Raw genomic sequence first — 23,203 nt, 5'->3', positions numbered from 1 at the left:
TTCGAGGATTACAATCTCTATTCAGCTTTAACAACAATTAAAGAGAAAGATCCCGTGAATAATTTTATAGAAAGACTTTGTTTTAAATAAATGATAATAATTAATAAAAATATATATATATCTATTTATACGGCACGCTAGTTTTTTTATCGATAAGATAACGTCAGTTGAAAGCACTTCCATTGATATTGCAATAAACTTTCGTTACAAAGATTGCTGATATAACAATAACTCCCTCTACTACAAAAATATTTTGTGGTACCGTTGAATTTGATGTTGTTCTCCATTCCATGTTGTGATATCCTCTAACTCTAAAATAATAAACCTCTGTGGAGCGACTTTTTTTAATATGATGTATTATGATATTTTAATTTTTAAATACTGAAAAAAATTCGTATTTTTTTAGTATTTTCTGACAAGAGAATATTCACTGATGATTTTATGCTTGTCCTTTTTACTAATGTTGAAAGGACTATTGTTCAGATTTCAATACAACACCATTTTTTACATAGGTTAAAACCACCCAAAGTTAATGCCTCCCTGAGCTGCTAGATGTTACAGATGCAGCGAATTTAACAGTTTCGAAGTTATGAGCATGTTATGCTTAAATATTTAGACAATAAGGATGAAAGTAATTATAAAATACAATCGATAAAAGTAATTATAAAACCAAACAATACAACTACTAGTCTTGAAGTTATGAATATGTTATGCGTAATGAATAGTAATAAAGGTGATAAATCGGTAAAAGTAACGATAAAAATAAACAATAAAACTAACAGTTTCGAAGTTATGAGCATGTTATGCTTAAATATTTAACCTATTGATCTATGAAAGTAACGAAAAAACTAATTTATAAATCTACAAGTTTCAAAGTTATGAACATGTTATGCTTAATTAATAATAATAAATGCGATAAAAGTAACGATAAAACTAAACAACAAATCTAGCAGTTTCAAAGTTATCAGCATATTTTGCTTAATTTTTAGACGATAAGTCGATAAATCGATAAAAGTAATTATAAAACTGAAGGATAAAACTATCAGTTTTGGAGTTATGAACATGTTATGCTTAATTAATAATAATAAAGACGATAAATCGATTTCATAAGGCGATAAAAGTAGCGATAAAAATAAACAATAAAACTAACAGTTTCAAAGTTAAGAGCATTTGTTATGCTTAAATATTTAGACGATAAGACGGTACATAATTATCATATATGCATTAATAAGTAAAACTTCAGAGTGATGTTTGCTCTAAAAATCAAGAACAAATAACTTATAACAAATAACTTAAAAATCAAGAACAATTTACTTATTTATGTATTAATACTTACATTCACAAAGCTCTTCTGTATGAGAATAGAAAACGTTGGCTCCAACACATTTGTCCAACGATCTGACAGTGGTCAATTTACAATGTTCAATACACTCCTTTAAAATTTAAAACAATAGTTAATTCATTCTGAAAATGTAGTATTAAATTTACTCAATTAGTGTTTAAGAAGCATTCTTTTAATACGTTATATTAGCACTTTACAAAATTTAGAAGCATATTTTTCACCAGGTTAAAAAATCGCAACTGTTGCCAATGCCGCTGTTTTGGATTGTCAATTTTGCGTTACCATTGCGCAAAAAACTGTAAGACATAATTCGACATTATGGATATGTGTCGAAAAATATACAGAAAATGCGATGAAACCATCTATGTGCACCATGTAAACCCATTTACGTGCGCCTTCTAAAACTATCGATGTGCACCATCCAAAACCATTCATGTGAATCATTTGAAATCATTTATGTGCAACGATTCTGACGTCATATATTACGAATTTCCCTTTAACAGTTCTTTTTCCTGTGGAAGAAAATTTATGGAAGTTTCTTTACGTTCTAAATATTTTTCTTTCTTTATATAAAAAAGGTGATGAAAAATTAGTAAATCATTCTACAAATAATCAAAACTAATATATAAGATGTAAATGTATATCCAAAATAGTATATTTAATGCTTGAAGAATTTGATTGTAAAGCTAAATTTCCTTTTCTTAATACTAATTATTTTTATAAAATTGTCATTAAATGCAGAAAATGAATGTAAATAAAAATATTTTTTACTAATACACTATCTGTGTCGATAAAAACCATAAGCGCGGCCACTGTTTTGGGTGAACAACTTTACGTTACATTTTGCTTTGCTGCGTAAAAACTATAAAACTTATACCCAAAACCTTACGGTAACCTTGTGTTGGAATTATTCTCACGAAAATGTTTGTATTAATAATCTTTTTTTAAATATAGCAAAAATATTATTGCAGTTTCAAACCCTTCATCCTGAAAGGATTAGGAATTATTTCTTAAAGTTTTTTTAAAAAGTATTTTCACTTAGGTAAAATGGTCACTTAGGTCTATAATGACGTTTTAGTTGGCCTCACACTAGCGATAGGATCAAATAGGAGATGGAAGTGTTTCAAAATTGGAAAATATTTTCTCGATTTTATTCTAGGCACAAATGCACATGTTTAAGAAAATGGAAGTAGAAAAATATGAGCCATTTTGTATCAAATTTAGCAACTAAACAAGGAATTTCGTTCTTACTTTTCCTTACTTATTAAAACACTACGCAAATCATTATGGGCTAAGTCCCGGTCTTCGGGTCGGGATCATGACACATGTAACTTCTTCGGCGATGCTGTATTCAGATTTATCATTAAAAAAAAGTGAGTTTTAAAGTGCTTATAGAGTAAGTTTATTACAACGATTATAAGTTTTTAGGTCAAGTGGCAACCTTGTGAGAACAACTATTGACTCTTTAAATCTTTTCAAGAAAGATAAATTCAATAAGATGTTCCAAGTGATTTATGCAAATGGACAAATGGACGATATCACATTACGAATTTATGTTCGTACTGTGTTTATTGCAAATTATTGTTCTTTTTCTTAAAAAAAGAACTATTGTTCTTGTTTTTAGAAAAAGAACAAAAAGATAAATTTAATAAGATGTTCCAAGTGATTTATACAAATGGACGATATCAAATTACGAATTTACGTTCGTATGTGTTTATTACAAATTATTGTTCTTTTTCTTAGAAAAAGAACAAAAAAAGAACAAAAAAGATAAATTTAATAAGATGTTCCAAGTGATTTATGCAAATGGACGATATCACATAACGAATTTAAGTTCGTAATGTGTTTATAACAAATTATTGTTCGTTTTTTTTAGAAAAAGAACTATTGCTCTTTTTTTAGAAAAAGAACAAAAAAAAGAACTAAAAAGATAAATTTAATAAGATGATCCAAGTTATTTATTTTAATGGACGATATCACATTACGCATTTATGTTCGTAATGTGATTATCACGAATTATAGTTCTTTTTTTCTTCTTCTTATTTCTTTTTTTTTTAAAAAAAAGAGCAAAAAAAGAACAAAAAAGATAAATTTAATAAGATGTTCCAAGATCTAAATACTAATATTAAGGTTGTTTTCAAAGGTTTTCCTGTCATAAAGATCAACGTTAATAAAAAAACACATAAAAAAACACACGTTAATAAAAAAGCAACAAAAACATTCCTGTAATTTTAAATTGTAATTGTAAAATAAAAAAGCCTTTGTGATCCAATTTTTGTAATGTTTGAAATGTTATTTCAGCTATACATTCCCAGATGGTAGGCAACCGAAATGCAAACTTTGTATTTTTCATTTTTGGTTGTCATAAAAATGTTGAGTAATTTATCCTTTTTTAAACATAATTGAAATATTAGTATGCGAAGTTTGTTTTCTTAAAGATCAAATAAAGGTATGATAAAAACTTCACAAAATAGGAAAGTCCTATCTTTGTCCAGGTTCTTATTTGTGTTAAAAACTTAATGATCTGACCAATCTTCACTTTTACAGTGTTAACTCAAGTAATCCTACTTTCAGTGATGGTCATAAAATCTAAAATAAACCTTCAGGAGGTGAATTTATTCTAGGTTTGAGAACGTTTTCTATTCTTGATTTGCAAATGATGATTCATCCTTGATATCAGAAAGTTTCTCTACCCTTGTTTTGTAAGGGCAGGCTCAAACCCGAAATAAAGGGGCTGCTTATGCAAGCTTAATGCGAATCTCATACCACGCAAACAAGCATAGTTGAATTAAACATTGTTTCAAATTTGCGTGGTTCATTTTCTAATAATTTATAAACTTTGTTGGGTTTTGTGATAAATGTTGTTACTGACATTAAAATCAATCTTACACTGATGACTGGGTTGTTTTGGAATCACAAAATATACAAAAAAAAATATATAAAGCTAAATTAATTGTTTTTAAAAAATTTTACAAAAAAATTACGTAAGTTATTTGTTTACTATAAATCACGAGCATAGTTTGAAATTAAAATACAGAAGTTGTTCACATTATATCACGAAATAGTACTTTCATATCGTTTAAAATTAAAATAGACAAGTTATTTGTTCACTTTAAATCACGAGATTGTACTGTCATAAAAATACACGAGTTGTTCACCTAAAAACACGCGATAGTAATTTGATACAGTTTAAATTTGAAATACGTAAGTTATTTGTAGACTTTAAATCACGAAATAGTACTAAAATTAAAATACATAAGTTATTTATTCTCTCTAAATCACAAGATAGTACTTTTATATAGTTTAAAGTTAATTCCAGTTCAAGGTAATCAGACAGTGGATTTATGAGCTAACTTAACTTACTGATTGTGTAAGAGGTCCAGTCCCATTTTTTGCTCTCCATGAAGAAACATAGTCGTAGCAGTTGGTGCTGTAAGGTGGTTTAATTCTTATAATTTCATTCTGAAGCAGAAAGTAGCAAAAAGAATTTGTTTTTTATGAAATAATTTTCTAGTTTAATGTCAACTAATATTGAATAAAATCAGTGATTACCAGTGAAACATCACCATTGTATTGCTTTCCTCCTTCCATAACGTATCCCTCTACAAATGGGTTTACTAACTGCATTCTGTTATGAACAACTGCATGCACAATAACTGGATCAAATGTAAAGAAGTAGTCTTCGGGTTTAGTATCAATGATCAAGTATATTTCTAAGGAAAGAAAAATGGGTAAGAACAGAGTTTAACCCGGCCATCCAAAACACAAAACTCTATCAGCAAAAGATTATTAAGTACCCTCCTCTTCGTTAGTGGTAAAAAGTTTAGGTTTTTGTGGTATAAAGGTAAATACTGAAATATCACTGTTGAGACAAATGAGGTTTTTTTTTCTCTGTGTATCTTTTTCCGTTGAATCGATTGAAATCAATTTGGGGAAATAAGTCCAATAGTTTGGAAGTTATAAAGGTTTTATGTTCAAAAAGAATATTTGAGATATGTTTAGAAATGGTTAGATTGTATCAATTTTCACATCTGGCACTGCTGTATAAAAAATGTAACGCCTTATGTACTCTATCAGGCTGAAACTAAAGAAACCATATACGAAGCAGTAAGAAATCTAGAAATGCAGTCTATTTCTAACTTAAACTTATTTAAATTTTTGACATTGCTGCGTAGTTGCTAACTAGACAAGTGAGGTAACATTTAATGTTTATTCTGTTACCCTTAACGATATGAAATGAGGCTTATCGACCAGTTGAAAAATGAATTTGTTCTTTTAAATCAAGAATCTAAAAATTACGGCTATTGAGCCAGAACAGGCTTACAAACATCAACCTTCCGGCCAACTTTTTTGGCTCTATTGTATAATTGAGGCGTTGAACAGCATACCCATTTTTGGGTTTACGGCTATCAATATTCAACTCCACGCCCTTGTAATTTTGAACTCAACTCAGACAAGGACTGCATTGTTACGACCATGGAAAATTGTTTGATGGCATCACTAGCATTTGCGTCAAAGTCATGGAAGGGAAAACCACAAAACCCCCCACGGTTAGCTCCACGGCAAGGGGATCACTGAAAATATTGTACGTTAGCACTGTGGTCGGGGAAAGCTGGGAGCAGAATATGTATCGACCAGCCCACGGTGGAATTCGCTTCTGTGTCATCACATTGGGAAACACGCGCTCTTTTTCCTGGGCCACCAGACTCTGCTTTTTAGCTGCTTGGAAAATTTTTGAAATAGCTATTGCAATGAAAAGGCCATAAATTTTGCTGGAACTTATGAGATCAATTTTGAAAATTGTATTGCTATCCATCACAGAACTCTAGCTGAAATGTGGAGCATTCTAGCATTCTAACCTCAAAATTTTGTAAGTGATCGAAATTTTATAAATCCCACTCCTACATGCACAAAAGCAAATTGCATAAAAATGATTGACATGTCTAATAATTTATTCATTTTCAAATATTTTTTTCAAAATTTTTTTTAAAATTGATACTAGGTTCTTAAAAATTTTTTTTTGACATTTTCTTTTCATGTTCAATCTAATTTTGTAAAATAGATTCATTTCTTTCTTAAAGCTTCTGCATTGCTTAAAAAAAGTCCTCGCATACATCTCAGACAGCAGTGCAATCTTCATTTTAATGTCAGCAACAAGGTTTTCAAATGATTAGCAGATAAACCATACAAGCTTGAAACAGTGTTAAATTTAACTATGCTAGCATACTCGTTTTGAGTTTCTCATTAAGCTTGAATAAACAACCCTTTTATATAAAGAGCGAATCTGTCTTTTCAAAACTAGGCTAAAAAAAACCTTCTGAAATCGAGGTTGAATCATTATTGTCATATTAAGAACAGAAAGCGTTCTCAAATTGAGGATGAATTCTGTCTCTCAAGGTTTATTTTATATTTTATGACCATCACTGAAAGAAAGCTTATTTGCGCCGGTTTTTACATACTTATTTTAGCATTTTAAAAGTGAAGGTGGCCCTGATTATTAAATTTTCAACACAAAAAATGTCGCATTTGAGAGACTGGATAACGTTAGAATGAAAAAAGAAAAAGCTAAATTTTAAAAAATATGAACATTAAGAGATATTTTAAAGCTAGGTTATGCCATGGATTCATTCGTAAATGAAAAAATAATAATAAAAAAGAAACGTTCATAAAATATTTTGAAGACATACTTAACGAATTCGCGTAAATTTCTTCTTCAAAATCCGGTTTTTCTTTAGCTGAAGCAATGGTGATGCAGATATTGGGATAATTTTCAACATCAGTAAAAGGTGTCCCGGTTAAACTGTCACTGTAAGTAATTGAAATCATCTTAACGTGAATGTTATTCAAAATAAAAATATGCATCAAATGTAAATGAGTGTTCATGTAACAGATCAAAAATATTTGAATATATTTTTTGCCGCTCTCACAATATTCAGAAATTCCTATTTGAAATCTGAAAAATTGTAAAAAAGAAATACTTTGTTTTCCTCATGTTTCAAGGTTTTTACATAATTTTTTTTTAAATCTCCTCTACCATGGTATTGGCAAGTTTTTGCTATTTCTCCCCTATAGTATTACATCTTTGTATCCCAAATGGCGGCTCAATTTCAGATAGATGGGCCAGGTTGTTTGGGAAGTAAAGGCAGTCTGTGCACCCTGCTGACCATATTGCCACAATCATGCTGTTGGTCGTGAAGTTGTGAAGCAATAACCTCCATGACTCCCCTCCCTACTTGGCCGAAACGGGCTGTTGCAGCAAACTGGAGAGGTTGAAAAGTCATATTTACCGAAACCATGGTAACAGAAAGGTAAAAATGAGGAGAATGAGGAAATCGTGTAATCTTGAGACACCTATTCTATTTGCGAGGACTATAGCTGGGGTATTTAAACCTTTTTACATTTGAAATTAAGTTTTTTTATTTTTACATAATTAAAAAAAAGAGTCGTGATGGCACTGAACTATTACAAGAAAAGAAATAGTTACAGAAATGCGTTACTTGATTAAAAAAATTGAAATAAGAATTAAATTGAGACCTTAAACGAAGCAAAGTATGGTTTTGTAAGGGCTACAAGGAAACATGTGTCATTTATCATTAAAAACCTTCGCAGGTGGAGAGCTAGGGGTCGTAAATTCGATCCCTAGCTCTCCAGCTTGCCTCATTCATCTCTAGCTCGGCAGCGTGATACACAACCGGCGTGCAGATTAAGTCCGTTACGACTGAAAGTCTATTAGCAGATTGTGTTGTTAAAGTTTTGAGAGAGGTGTTTAAGCTCAGAGGCATAGACCAAGTCACCTAACAAGAGAAAAAATGACATGGAATACCCACCTTGGCCGTTAAGATATAGCTCCCTGTAAAACGAGGCCAGATACTTGGCTATGGTTAGGTGATATTATATGTGCCATTTAAAATAAGGGTCCATTGAATAAAAACATTGTTACAAATTTATAAGTATTTGGTAATGATAAAATAATTTAAAAGCACATGAAAATAACTTACTGTGTTTTTAAATTATACGCAATTTGATTATACTGTGCATTTATGTTATTGAAGTGCATTCTAATGATTAAAAAGGCTTATTTAAAGAGTTATAAACTAGAAAGTTATACACTACATGTTTAAATTTTTGTCACATTTGCCATAGTATTTTTTTAAAATCATCTCCGCAATAGTTTTTAGGAAATATTCTACTGATTTTTGGCATCCTGGGGATACCAATGTATATGAATGATGCCTTCGACCAACTATTTTAATCACTATATTTCCGTTGAATGCCTCCATGGCATTCAACGTGTTAATACACATTACTTATTTCTTACCTGCAACCCTTTGCACTGCGACTACCGTATGCCATCTCGCAATCAATATCCATTTTCGGAAAAAACTCAACAGCTTCGAACCAAGATCTCGAGTCTGTCACCTGATCGTATTCATCCCTTTTTGGTATCTGCAAATGGGTTCATACTATTTATTAATTTTTTTTACTGTTTATTCCTTAAAGAAAAGACTATTTTTAATTATAAAAATATAAAGACAGGATAATAGAATTTTTATTTAAAAAACTAAATTCTTTCATGTATTTGCAATAACTAAGTTTAGATCTTAAATGTTTCGAATAAATATTTTTTTGTTAAGAAAGAACTAGGCTATAAAAGTAAATGATGAATAAAAGTTTAAGTGATGGAAATGACATGAACTAATGTATGAAAGAATCGGTAAAATTAATTAATTAATAAATGGGAAAAATCTATCTATGAATTAATCAATAGGTGAATTAACGCGTTCGTGAATCAGCGAATCAACGAAGAAGACTGTAAAAAGGACGAAGCAGGGAATGGAGGAAAATCAGCGAGAGCGGTTGAAACAGCGAATCTATTACTGTAAGTGGAAAAACGTATTTTGAATCAGTAAACTGGTGAAACAGTTTACAAATAAAGGATTAAAGTTTTGTAAACCAAAAGCTATCTTGACGACAGTTGTAACAGCACAAATTAGCAAACCGGTGAAACAGTTTATATATAACGAATTAAGATTTTATAATCCTAAAGCTTCTGTGACAACAGTTGAAGCACCACGAATCAGTATAACAGCGTAACTGCTTACAAATAAGGAATTAAAGTTTTATAAACTTTAATAGGATTTTGTGACGACAGTTGTAACACCACAAATCAACAAACCAGCGAAAAGTTTACAAATAAAGAATTAAACTTTTATAAACCAAAAGCTTTAGAACAACAGTCTTAACACCACGCAAGGATGTTATTAAAAGAAAACTATCATGAATTCATTAAAGAAATTCAAATGCTTAATGCATACTTACTCCCATTTCTATTGCAGTATAATTACGAGGAACTCCTTCTACTGCACGAATACTGAAGCAGTACAGGGGATATTTTTCGCAGAACGTTATGGGGTCTTCAAAAAATGTACATGATGCATTGCGTTTGGCACAGAATTTCATTCGACTGAATCTAAACAGAGGGAAAAAAAACTTTTAATGGAAGATAGTCTTAAAAAAAAAGTATTCTTAAACTTTACTGAATTCGATAGAATGCATACTTAATAATATATTTTAATATTTTCCGAACTATGAATCAAAGCTGGTATAAGTATAAACATCTTGTATTAATATGCGTGATTTAGTACCGGGTATCCCAGAAATTACTGACTTAAAAAAACAATTATTCGTTTGACGCAGATGGGACACCGGTGTCCTTTTATATATATATATATATATATTTCTTACGGTCTAATAGTAACTATAAAAATCTGTTGGATTATAGGAATTATATTTTAAATATCAATTTAAGAAAAAAGTACTTAGAAATTTTTTTCATTCTTATAAAATTTATCAATAATTAATTTTGTAAATTAAAGAAATTTCAATGCTCAATAATTCTTTCGGATCTAAATGACTGCAAATAAGGCAAATATGAAAAATTATTGTTGGATGTGAGCCGTGCTTTTAAGTATTTACCTTTCACGCAGAAAAAAGCACTAGTGTTTCTATACTGCATCTTATAATCATAAATTGTATAAATGCTAAACGTAATATTTTTCACTTATTTTGACCTAATACAAATTAATACAAAATAATGAAAAAAAAGTATGAAAAATATGCTATAATAAAAGAGACATCAATGTACTGTTTGCTGCCTTCTGCTCAAGAAACCACTAATTGTTCATATCAAATTTAAAAAAACAAACAGTTTTTTTTCTTTACTATACGTTCACCTAAAGATGACAAACTGTAGTTAAGAAACTATAAAATAATATTTTGCGATGAATCTCTGGCCATTAAAACCGCATTGAGCTTTTTCAGACCCATTCTAGTTGCATGGGTCTATGCTGCTTTTGTCCTCCTCCGTGTTGTTGATTATTCTCTTTTTTGTTTGTTTGAATTTACGTCGCACTAGAGCTGCCAGTGGGCTATTGGCGCCGGTCTGGGAAACGTCCCTGAGGATGATCCGAAGACATGCCATCACAATTTAGATCCTCTGCAGAGGTGATGGCACCCCCACTTCGGTAGCCCGACGATCTTCACGCGAAGTCGAGCACTTTACGGTAGAACAGTTTAGCGAGGACCAATACCGCACACTCTCGGTCCCTACACAGACTTATCCAAGTGGTCACCCATCCGCCCACTGTCCACAGTCAGTGATGCTTGGCTTCGGTGGTTGATTATTTTGAAAACACTGTTTTAACTTTTTCAAGCTACCAGCGCCATCTATTTACAAACATAGTATCTGATTTTAAAACTTGAAAAGAATGAAAAGCAGCAAGCCATGCATTATTTTGCTTTTTTTTTTCCGTTTTATTTAATCAATGTTTCATATTATCGTTCATTTTTTGGGAAAGCTTGCTAAATTTAAATGCATTTCAATGCCTAAAGAAATGAAATTCGATGTCAAAAACATCTTGCAAAAGAAGGTAAAAAGTAACATATTTGGAATTTTAAATTGAAAACATATTTTTTTTAAGAGATTAAAAATTTATAAAAAAGCTAAAAGTTACTACATTTAAATGCATTTTAATACATAAAGAAATGAGATTCTGTGAAATTTTAAGTCAGAAACATATTTCTGAAAAAAAAAGTGCAGATACTTAATATTTGGAATTCTACATTAAAAATATATTTAAAAAAAATTAAAATTAAAACTTATAAAGAGGCAAAAAGTTACTAAATTTAAATGCATTTTAAAACATAAGGAAATGTCATAAAAGAAACATCTTGTTAAACAAATAATGAGAGAGAAAGCAAAAATCATGTATAAAGCAATTAAATAATACTACAATTTCAAAGGAAAGTTGCGCAATGCTGCAGAAATTCCATAAGAAAATTGAAACTATTGGAATACAAATTAGTTCGGTCCGTTTTCAAAAGAGGGCTCAGGCTGTTATGAATGTTTCATAGTGACAGCTGGTTTCGGTGGTTTCAGAGAGGTTAGACATCTGTCAATAATATTCAGTTTATATTGCTTTGAATATCATTCAAAACTCCTAATTTTTACTTTGTTGAATATGTCAAATTTTGTGGTAATTTTATGTTTTTACTTTAATTGGAAGAAAAATGCAGCTGAAGCGCATCGAATGCTTGTAGAAGTTTATGGTGACAATGCTCCAACTAATAAATTATGTAGGGAATGATTTCGACGTTTCAAGAATGGTGAATGAAGAATGATGTCACTATGTGAATGGTGAATGATATACTATGAGCTGCTACAACCTGGTGATTCCATTACGGGTGGTCGGTATAGGCTACAATTGATTCGTTTGAGCCGTGCATTTCGAGAAAAACGGCCGGAATACGAGCAAAGACATGACAAAGCTATTCTTTTGCATGATAACGGTCGGCCTCATGTCACAAAAGTCTTAAAAAGTTATTTGGAAAAGCTCAAGTGGGGTATTTTACTGCCCCCGCCGTATTCACCGGACATCGCTCCTTCTGATTACTGGTTATTCCGACGGATGCAGCACGATTTGGCAGGTCACCGGTCCACTTCTTTCACGGAAATCGAAAATTGGCTCCTAACTTGGATCGCATCAAATGACGAAACAATATTTCTACATGGAATTCGAAAATTGACTGAGAGGTTAGAAAAGTAGCAGCCAGCGATGGACAATACTTTAATTAAGCTGTTCATTCATTTTGTTCTGAAATAAATGCTTTTTTGACCACAAAAAAAAGGACCGAACTCATTTGTACTCCCAATAATAGAATCTAAAGAAAGTTGGAAAAAACATATTTATAATTCTGCATTAAAAAATGTTTTTCTTAGTAAATTAAAAAGCGAAAAGTTACTAAATTTAAAAACATTTTAATACGTAAAGAAAATGTTCATGTCAGAAATATATTGCAAACGAAAGTGAAATATGACATATTTAAAGTTCTACATTAAAGAAATTTAAAAAAAAACTTAAACAAACACTACTAAAAAAATTAAACAAGCACAACTAAAAAATTAACAAAAAACTATTTTAAAAGATAAATAAAGGTATACAACAAATTTTAAATAAAAATTGTGATCGCTTTATTACGATCACTGGTCACCCATTGGTCAAATGTTTTTTTTATTTTCTGGATTGACTCCGTTAAACGCCATAACATTTCAAATCATGGGTTTCAAAAACTGTCTCAATGGATGTTTGTCGTCGGATTGGTTTTCAAATCCTGCCTATGTACGTGTTTCAAGACGTCACAAAATACTTTTCCTTCTTCAGTATTCATATTTACAGGTATAGGACAAAATAATAGGAACACCTGTGAAAAAATGAAAATATTTTATTAATAAGGAGTTGGGCCACCTTTGGCCTGAATGACAGCTTGCATTCGACGTGGGATTGACAAATAAAGGTCTTGAACAAAGTTCATTGGAATTTGCAGTCATTCCTCCTGCAGGGCTGTCTCGAGTTCAGAGAGTGTGCGCGGAGGAGGAAACCGAGCACGGACTTTTTTCTCCAAAAAACCCCACAAAGGCTCAATGATATTGAGATCAGGGGACTGAGGACACCACGTTAGATGGTCCACTTCATCATTATGCTCATTTATCCATGTTTGAACACAGTGAGTCGTGTGAACTGGGGCGTTGTCAATTAGGAACACAGGACGTTCTCCCGGAAAGAGAGTATGAAGCATAGGGTGAAGATGATCTGCAAGAATGCTTCGGTAATGGTCCCCTTTGACCACCCCCTCAAGACAACGAGAGGCCCCAATCCACGGGCAGATATAGTGCCCCACACCATCACAGAACCACCTCCATGTTTCACGGTTGGAACCAGGCAGTCAACATGCAATGCTTCTGCCGACGTTCGCCACACGAACACACGTCCGGTGGTCTGGAATAGTGTAAAAGAGGATTCGTCAGACCAGATGACTTGATCCCATTGCAGTTGTGTCCATTTTAGGTGGTCTTGGCACCACTGTAGTCTCATCAAAGCATTCCGCGCTGAAACTAACGGTTTTGGAATAACTACTCTGCCATGAATGTTAGCAGCATGCAACTCCCTTTGAATAGTTTTCATGGATACAGGGTTCTGAAGGTGGGTATTCATCTCGGATGTTATCACCGGCAGTGTAGTCTTGCGTTTTCGAGCGACGATCCTCTTCAACACCCGTCTATCACGGTCTGACAACTTCGACTTCCTGCCGCTGTTGTGCCTCGCCGAAGACACAATACCCAACTTTGTGCATGCCGACAGAGTCCTTGATACAGTAGTCCTTGAAACACCTACAAGGTTCGCTGTTCTGGACACGGACGCTCCAGTCAGGCGAGATCCGATTATCATGCCTCTTTTAAGGTCAGAGAGGTCGGACATAATCTCGTTTTGCTGGAAACAGATTTTTCTCATGCAAATCTCACACTGCCAAATGCTAGACAGATACCTTGCCTTTCATCACCACTAGGTGGCACATTCTTGCGACACGTGCCCGCCGCTTATTGGACGGTCGAGAACGATTCCATTCTTTCACAGGTGTTCCTATTATTTTGTCCTATACCTGTATATTGAAATCACCGTCAAACCAGTAATTGTAAGTTAATAATAAAAAGAATATAAAAATGCTTTAAACTATTGTTATGTAAATACATTAAAAATGCCTGCTGGTGAAAATAATAAGAAATAAAAGTTATAACAAGCTTTTTTTCAAACCATTGCGGGCTAAAGAACACTATTATAATTATTAAAAAAAACGAAATTATCAAACAGCAGCGGTAGCCATAGCAACGCAATGACGACGCTGCTCACTGTTTACTATCACTGTTACTCTTGAACACATTTGAAAAGTGTGATGACGTCTAAATAGGGTGCGCGCGCCATCCAACACAAGACAATACCCATTTTGCCAATGAGTAAAAATTAAAAACGTATGAAGAAAGTGAAAAACTACTAAATTTAAGTGCATTTTAACACAGAATTAAAGAAATGCGCATTGCCTATTTCTGCTGCATAAAGTAATGGCGGGAAGATCGACTTCAAAAGGGCTACTTTCTTCCACGTCTACAGTTGTGGGATACGTAAGATAATGTTGCAGAAAATCGTAAGTTTGGTAGAAAAATCCTATGAAACAACCTAAGAATATCACTGCATTCCAAACTAATTTTTTCCCTCTACCACTTTTCATTTTTTCTCTTCTTTCCTGAAAGAAAATCCACAACAATTATTATTTTATTTCTTAACCGTCGTTGAACAGCTGATACAATTTTGGGTTTACGACTACTAGTATTCAACTCAGTAGCCGAGTAATTTTAAACCCAACGCGGAAGACAAGGGAATTCCTGAATCAAGTATTGGGAGAAATTTGACTTCCTGGAAGATTTTTTGATAGAATTACCTTGCATTTGCGTTACTTGAGGAGGAAAACCACGGAAACCTCGCACGGTTAGCCTGACTGCAAGAGAAATTTTACCCATTATCCGCCTACCACTGAGGATATTTTACGTCAGCACTGTGGTCTAGGCGAGGGGGGTGCGGAATTTGTATCGACCAGCCATCGCTGGGATTCGAACCCGGTTCGCATCATTGGAAGACTAACGCTCTTTCCCCTAATAGTTGCGTCTCATTTAATATTTTTTTTATGTTGATATTTTTCTAAATGCAGTAGTCATTTTGTTAGAAAAATGCATAACAATTTTAATTTTATGTGCACACAAAATCTTATGAAACAAACTGTATTATGAGTTAAACAAAAATTAAAAGTCAAAATTTAAAAGTTTGATGAAACAGGCTGTTTCATAATTTTGTTTAAATTTACGCTGGTTACTTAATATTTATAAAATTAACGCATACGAGAGATGTTTTTTAACAACATTAGGTGCGTTCATAAAACCTATTTTTTTTTAACTGTAGTATATGTTTTTACCAACTTTGCTATAATACTTTCTTTATTTACTAATTTTTCCTCTCCTCTTATATGCATTTCACGAGCTTAGGCGAGAATAAAGAGTTTAAAACTGTTGTATCTAGAAACATTGGTATTTATAATTTTGTACCAGCAGCTGGAGAAGAAGTGAAGTGATTATGCCTAACCAAGTGATTAAAATCAGATATTTTTCCTTACCAAACGAATGGATATTTTAAATACAACTTTTGCATGCTTCACTTTATGCATGAAGTTTAAAGTCAAGTTCTAAATCATTAAACGAATATCTTTGACTGTAGTTCATAATAGTATATTGGAAGTAATTTGCACCAAATAATAACAATTGTAAAATGGTAAATAAGATCAGATACTGATGTAAATAACTTTGTCTTTAATATCACGAAGAATTACAATAATAATAATTAAAATAACAATAATAATTAAAAATTGCTGCTGCCTTCTGGTAACAAAATATCCAAATTTTGCGACCCCCCCCCCCAAAAAAAAACAACGGCCTACAATTGCCATATTAGTTTTTTCTTTCCTGCTTTAAATTACAAAGAAAAGCACAAATGTAATATTAACAGTACAGGTAAATACCTTTTAATTAGGAATGCAAAAATATTTATAGGACTACACCAGCTTACTTATAACTTACACCAATTTTATGCTGATGACAACCAAACCAATATGAAAATTAATGTGGGAAAACTGGATCCAACCATGTGATTTTCTGGCCAATTAAAATGCACCGACAACAATGGATAGCTGAGACATCATCCTTAGATTTTTATGTATAGTGAGAAATTACAGTAAAAAGAAATACCTGTATTGATAAAATAGGTTGATCAGTCATTATGTCCGGTTGGTCAAAATTGATTACGCAATCACTTCGTTTCTTGATGTCGATCATCGAAATAGTCTTCAATGAGGGAGTGGAACTTCCCGGCACTGTATGCGGATGATTGACCTTCTTCACAATTACTCTAATTTTTTTGACGGCTTGACGTCTTTGTTCCATGACCTTTTCCTAATAAAAAATATGCTTTTTATGATGATACGTAATTATACTGCTTTTTTTTATTGAAATACCAACATTAATATATATTTTCAAATGCGAAAGAAATAATATAAAGCCACAGTAAGCATCCACTATAACGACAATTAATTATATTAGACGATTTTGCCATTATAATGAGCTTGTCTCTATAAGCAAATACACAAACTTTGGTAATAACACTACTAAAAAAATTTTAAATGGAGAAATTTACCTCTTTTTCGTTTATTTTGGGTAGTTATTCCAATTTAAAATACATATTTATACACTGGTGTGCAAAACTTAAGCAACAAGTGGTTGTTCGGCCACAGCTCCCCAACAATGTATAAGATAGCCATGAAATTGCAGTATAATATATACGTAATTCAGTAGAAAGAATATTTGTATGCAAATTTTAGAAATAAAACGTCGCAGTTGATGTAAGTGTACGTAAACCTTGTGGGTCAGCGCGCGCAGGTCAAAGCTGTGATAAAAGGATGAAGAGCACCGTAGTTAAAGACATTCGCTGTAAGGGCAAGTGATTTGTTTTGTGAAACATGTCTTCAAGAAATCATTTAGACGACTTTACTCGAGGAAGAATGATTGGGAAGCTTGAAGAGGGACGTAGTGTGACCAGTGTCGCCGAAGAGTTCGGGATCAACAAAAGTGTTGTTTCTCGTGATTGGAATGCCTTTAAAACTACTGATACAGCTGTTCGGAAGGTAGGTGGTGGCCATCCAAGGAAAACAACACCAAGAGATGACCGTTACATTGTCCTCCAGGCGAAAAGAAACCGTTTTTAGTCAGCGAGCGCCATATCTCAGCAACTGTGCACAGCCACAGGACGACAAGTATCAAGATTTACAGTGGCCAGACGCCTCCACAAAGGTGGCTTATTTGCTAGACGTCCTGAACGCTGCATCCTTTTAAAAGTTAGCCATCGGCGGCATCGTTTAGAGTGGTGCAGAGAACACGAAACCTGGACACCCCATCAATGGAGTCGCGTCCTCTTCACAGATGAGAGTCGTTTTAGTGCTACAACCGATTCTCAACGTCAGTTGATCTGGAGAGAGGTTGGAGCTCGATTTCATCCCAATAACATCGCGGAAAGAGATCGTTACGGTGGTCTCGGAGTTGTCTGGGGTGGCATTATGTTGAACGGGCGGACTGAGCTTCAGATCTTCGACCGAGGTTCTGTTAACTGGAGACCGCTACTGCAATGAGGTAATCCTACCCCATGTGCGTCTGTTCCGAGGGGCCATTGGACCAGACTTCATTTTTATGGATGACAATGCCCGGCCACACCGTACTGCTAATGTTCAAGAGCTACTGGAAAGTAAAGATATCGCACGAATGGATTGGCCAGCGTACTCTCCAGATCTAAATCCCATAGAGCACGTTGTGGGATGCATTAGGGAGACGTCTTGCGACGCGACGGTATCCTCCTGGTAACACCTATCAGCTGAAAGATGCGTTAAAGGAGGAATGGAGACGTTCACCCCAAGAACTCCTGGATAATCTGGTGCTTAGCCTGGAGAGACGATGCCAAGCAACAATCACAGTAAGGGGAGGGCATATCCCATACTAGGGAACATCTGCTAGTTGTACTTACGCTTCTTCAGGCAATCATGTGTAGCGCCACTATATGTCAAATAAAGCCTTTTTTTGTTCCATACCCTACTTTAAGCTTTATATTCATTTCTGCGCCATTATTCTTTTACCGTCAATTAAGTAGAACAGTGAATGTTGAATAGTACGTTGTCATAATGCGATGTAAAGGAGCATGATGGATAAATGGCCAATAAAAAATCAACTCTTTTGAAGTGGATGGTAAGATTTATAAAAATAGCAGAATTAATTTTCTTTTGTAAGGCCGAAGATAATATAACCGGTGGTGGCACGCACATTGCCTGATAAATTTAAGGTATTAAAATAGTCACAAAGAAACAGTACACGTTTTTCGATTTTCTGCGTTCATTTCAGACATAAATAAACCTTTTTCGTACAACGCTGTTCACTTAGAGAGCAGAAAAACGTAATTCCCTAAAAGGTTTTGACGTAATAACGAAAGGCTAATAATTTTGACTCGCTATAAACGTGCAAATTTTGTATCTTTAAAATTAAGGATTTTAACATTGATTTGGAAATTTGCTGTCATAGCGGATTTCGAGTAGTATGCAATGCTTGTTATATCGAGCTTTTACCATACTTTTTGAATGTAGAGTATTGCTAATCAAGTCTAGAATTAAAAAAATAAATAAAAGTCATTTTATAATTGTAATTAATTAAAGTCATTTGAACTAAAATTGATACTTCTTACCACGAAACATGATAGATCTTTCCATGGAATTGATACTTCTTACAATGGAACGTGATAGAGCTTTCTATGGAATTGATATTTCTTAGTATGGAATATGATAGAACTTTCCATGGAATTGATATTTTTTAGTTTGGAACATGATAGAACTTTCCATGGAACTGATATTTCTTAGTATGGAACATAAAAGAAATTTCAATGGAATTGATATTTCTTAGTATGGAATATGATAGAACTTTCCATAGAAGTGATATTTCTTAGTATGGAATATGATAGAACTTTCCATGGAATTGATATTTCTTAGCATGAAATATGATAGAACTTTCCATGGAATTGATACTTCTTGGTATGTAATATGATAGAACTTTCTATGGAATTGATACATCTTACAACAGAAATGATTTTTTCCATTCTCAAATCGTTATGTTATAATTTTAAAGATACTAATACAAACTTGATCATTTTATTTCTTTGCCATAAAGTTTAAAATAAAAGATAAATACAGAAATAGTTTTAGCATCAATTTTAAAATACAAAGTGTTCAATTTGAGAGTGCATATTATTAGATTTTAAAAAGAATTTCAAGTTATTCACTTTGTAATTATGAGTTTTTTTCTTTCTATCTAAAATGAACCGCTAAAAATTTAGCTCCTTAAAATTTTGAGTGATTGATAATTATCAACAGTGATGACGTTTAATTTAATGGAGTTTATTGGTCAGAAGAAAAATATGCAAAAAGCTTTTAATTAGTTCAAAATATTTTCCATTAATGAGTAATGAAAGAAAAAGAAATTTCAAAGTTATACTAAGTGGTGAAAGAGCAGAATTGAGACTACACAAGCAGATACACTACAGTTTGTTTAGATTATAATAAGGGGGGAACTTTTTCAGAAACGGAACGAAGACATGTGGAAAAAATTACAAACAAGTTATAACAAATAAAAAAGGAATTTGGTTATAACAAAGGTTATAACAAAGAATTAAGTTATTGCAAAAATAATCAAGCAAAATAATGGAAGAGAAAAAAATTAGTACTGTAGGATAGTGTGAGTAATGCTGGGGCTGCGAAAAATGAAAAAAAAGTTAAAACAAGAAGTGATTCACAGAAATTTAGATCAATATCTAGAAGCCAGAGTTGAAAAATTTTATCAGACGGGAAAAAAAGTCGAAAGAACCGAAGCTGTATTATGGCTGTTTCCTTGGATTTTCCGCATTTTTTACACTGCGTTAGTTCTATTTATATAAAGCAGAGAGTTAACCTTTTTTTCACTTGAATTTATTCTGTATTTGAACTTATATATAGTCATAAATAACAAAACTCAATAAGCGAAAAATTTCAAAATTCAATTAGATGAAGTTCAGAATAAAATTTATAAAAATTCTAAATGCACTCATTGCCACAAAAATTTGCGCAAATAGAAAAAGTTGCCTACACTTTACAGCAGCACACTTAGTGCAGCTCAGGGTGAAGCAACGCACTCAACAGCACATCTCAGAGTGAGAATTTATAAAAATTCTAAATACACTCTTTTCCACCAAAATTAGCACACCTAGAAAGAGTTGCCTACTCAGTACAGCAGCACACCGCTTCTGTGGGTGTGATGGTAAGGAATGCCATCACATATGACACATGATGAACCCTTTCCACTGCACCATGACAATCCAGTGGAAAGTTTAAGACACCCTTTAGCCACATGAGCTGACATTCGAAGTAGGCTCCCAGAAGACAGTTTTCAATAAAATAACGCTCAGCCACACACAACAAGGGTGTCACAGGAAAGCCTTCAGCATATCATCACCCTTTACTCGTCTGCTTTATCCCCAGATTTGTGACTGAATGAGCATATGTGGTACTACTTGGGACGGCAAATTGACCAGCCTCCGAGTTTTGTCAATTTAACTGCATTTTACAGCAAGTTTGGAACGAGATGTCGCAGGATATCATAAGGGACTTGTATACTTCAATGTTCGACCGTATTGCATCCTCCATTCACGTTAGAGGTAGCCAAAGAGGATACTAAAATCTCAATACTAAAACCTTTTCTGCAATAAATGATTATTTTGCTTCGATTTTTAATCTCCTATTTATATCAACGTTGTACTTACGAGAGTAAAATTGCGTTTTATTCTGACAATTCTTTCTAGGGGAGGTAATTTTTATGGTAATGAGTATATTATAACTCAAAAATTTGCTTATTCAAAAATGTTTTAATTGCAAAACAGTTCACCTTTTGGTTTTTTCTTAAGGTCCAGAGCGAGTCCTTGAGGTTCTTAAGTCATGACCTCTCACTCAATCCACTACTTTAAATTGACTTTTTTTTTTAAACAGAATACAATTATTCGTATGCGTGTAACACATTAACTTCTTTAAGTGGTTCATTCAATTATTTTCTAAATAAATTGAGAGTATATAAATGTTTATTTTTCTTAGGTCAACGGAATAATTGATCTTCAAAATACGTGGATATGCTTCGACTAACTTTTAAGACGCGAAATCAATATTTTTAGAGGCGCACATACGTAAATTTTATCTTGTAACAATGTATCTTTTTTTCTGCTAATTAAAAACACTGTCGTTTTTATAATAATGAACTACGGTGACCTTATTATACAATTATTGAAGCAATTTGATTATCACGCTAGTCATATTTGATCATATGCAAATGGTGTTAACCCAAAACACTTGAATAACAATTCAATAATCAATCATCAGAAGAATGCTTCTAGTTTGGGATTGGGCAATTAACAAACTTGAACGTTGAATTGTATCTTCATCATTAATATGATACTTAATAAATAAGTCATGTTGATGCTTTGGCAAAGCTGTAAATCTTTTAAAGAAAGAGTAAATACTTAAAACTTATTTTCATAATAATAAGCAAACTAGTTCAGTTGAATCTTTAAACATGAAAACGGCATTCAAATTTGAAGGCCTTATTTTGAAAAAAATTTAAGGCAAAAACGTTTCTTATGAGACATCAGACACTTTCTTTTTAGAAATGTAATTTTAGAGGTTGACAAGGGTAAAAATGGTTCAAAATGGTTTTTATGGCTGTGAGTATATTGTGATTGACATATTTGCTTATTAAAATGCTTCAATTGCAAAACAGTGGTAGGATAATAATGCTAGATACCTAACATCATTATAATAACAATTGATCGTACTTACTTGATTAAAAAATTCATTCCCTTTAAAAATATATTAATTGGAAATAACAGTCTCGGCTTCTACTGTTTCATCTTGTTTTATTTTTCATCTTATTTCACTCTCAGGGACTGTTGTTTTTCTAGTTTTGTTTTTCACTTTTATTTTTTTTCATTTCTCGATGGCAACTTTGCTTTTTATATTTCAGATTAATTTCGCTTCTCAGTTTCGTCTGGCAAGCCTCCAGCTAGTCATGTAGAGTAAGAAAAAGTACACATTGAGGGTTGTAAATTGATATGTAGGAAAGAAACAATAAAAATGCTACCAAAATCTGCAGAACCACGTCTGCAGATTTTGCACCTTAGCAATTAACCTTAGTTATCTTGTTAGGAAAATGGGAATGGGTTAAACATCAATATTAGTTTGATCATGTTTTGAACATTCTTCTCTTTTTCCTTCGGCAATTAATCAGGTTTCGATGTCTTTAGCTCCACCTTCTATATATCCGTTGAATTTAAACAGGAATTTATGTCTTTATTTTCTCTCTCTTAAATGTTATTTTTCGAGCCTCTCAATGTCCTTTTATTTCAATTTTTGAGGAAGTGTCCTTTTATTTCAATTTTCAATTTTGAATTTTTTTATATATGTTACCGGCAAAGTATGAAATCCGACATTGTATAGAATGCCTAAAATTAGCCGGCAAAGTATGAAGTGATTTATATTTCACGCATTTCCTATGCATTCTATGGATTGCCAAATGAGAAACCGGAAAAGTATAAAATACATCTCCCATTCGTTTCAAATATCACTTGGGAAGGCTCGTGACTTTTAACGCGTGGCTCGTGATTTTTGACTAATAACAAAAATTATTTTTTTACTGTGCTACATGGGAATGGAGAAATTTAGTGAAATGTAATTCAAGCCTGCCATGTTGCAACAAGTAGGTTAATTTCATATTTTTTTATATGAAAATTTTGTTTCCCTTAATAAGAAAGGCTTAAATTT

At 32.7% G+C, this 23,203-nt stretch overlaps 1 protein-coding gene across 1 annotated transcript in view; it reads right to left on the bottom strand.

Annotated features, from left to right (window-relative positions):
* LOC122270486 (uncharacterized) overlaps positions 1 to 9,802 on the bottom strand; it is a 31,595-nt gene extending 21,793 nt beyond the window's left edge. Inside the window, exons 1-6 of the mRNA XM_087168904.1 lie at positions 9,662 to 9,802; positions 8,661 to 8,788; positions 7,030 to 7,148; positions 4,895 to 5,055; positions 4,706 to 4,804; positions 1,337 to 1,433 (exon numbers count right to left, since the gene is read on the bottom strand). Coding sequence (XP_087025030.1) covers positions 1,337 to 1,433; positions 4,706 to 4,804; positions 4,895 to 5,055; positions 7,030 to 7,148; positions 8,661 to 8,788; positions 9,662 to 9,802 — 745 coding nt within the window. The remainder of the gene's footprint in view (positions 1 to 1,336; positions 1,434 to 4,705; positions 4,805 to 4,894; positions 5,056 to 7,029; positions 7,149 to 8,660; positions 8,789 to 9,661) is intronic.
* Positions 9,803 to 23,203: the final 13,401 nt, after the last annotated feature.

The sequence above is a fragment of the Parasteatoda tepidariorum genome, chromosome 7 (genome assembly GCF_982258835.1).
Source record: "Parasteatoda tepidariorum strain Cologne lab strain chromosome 7, Ptep-v5.0, whole genome shotgun sequence".
NCBI lineage: Eukaryota > Metazoa > Arthropoda > Arachnida > Araneae > Theridiidae > Parasteatoda > Parasteatoda tepidariorum.
Note: the sequence above shows the minus strand (reverse complement) of the source record. Positions and strands in the feature narration are given on the sequence as shown.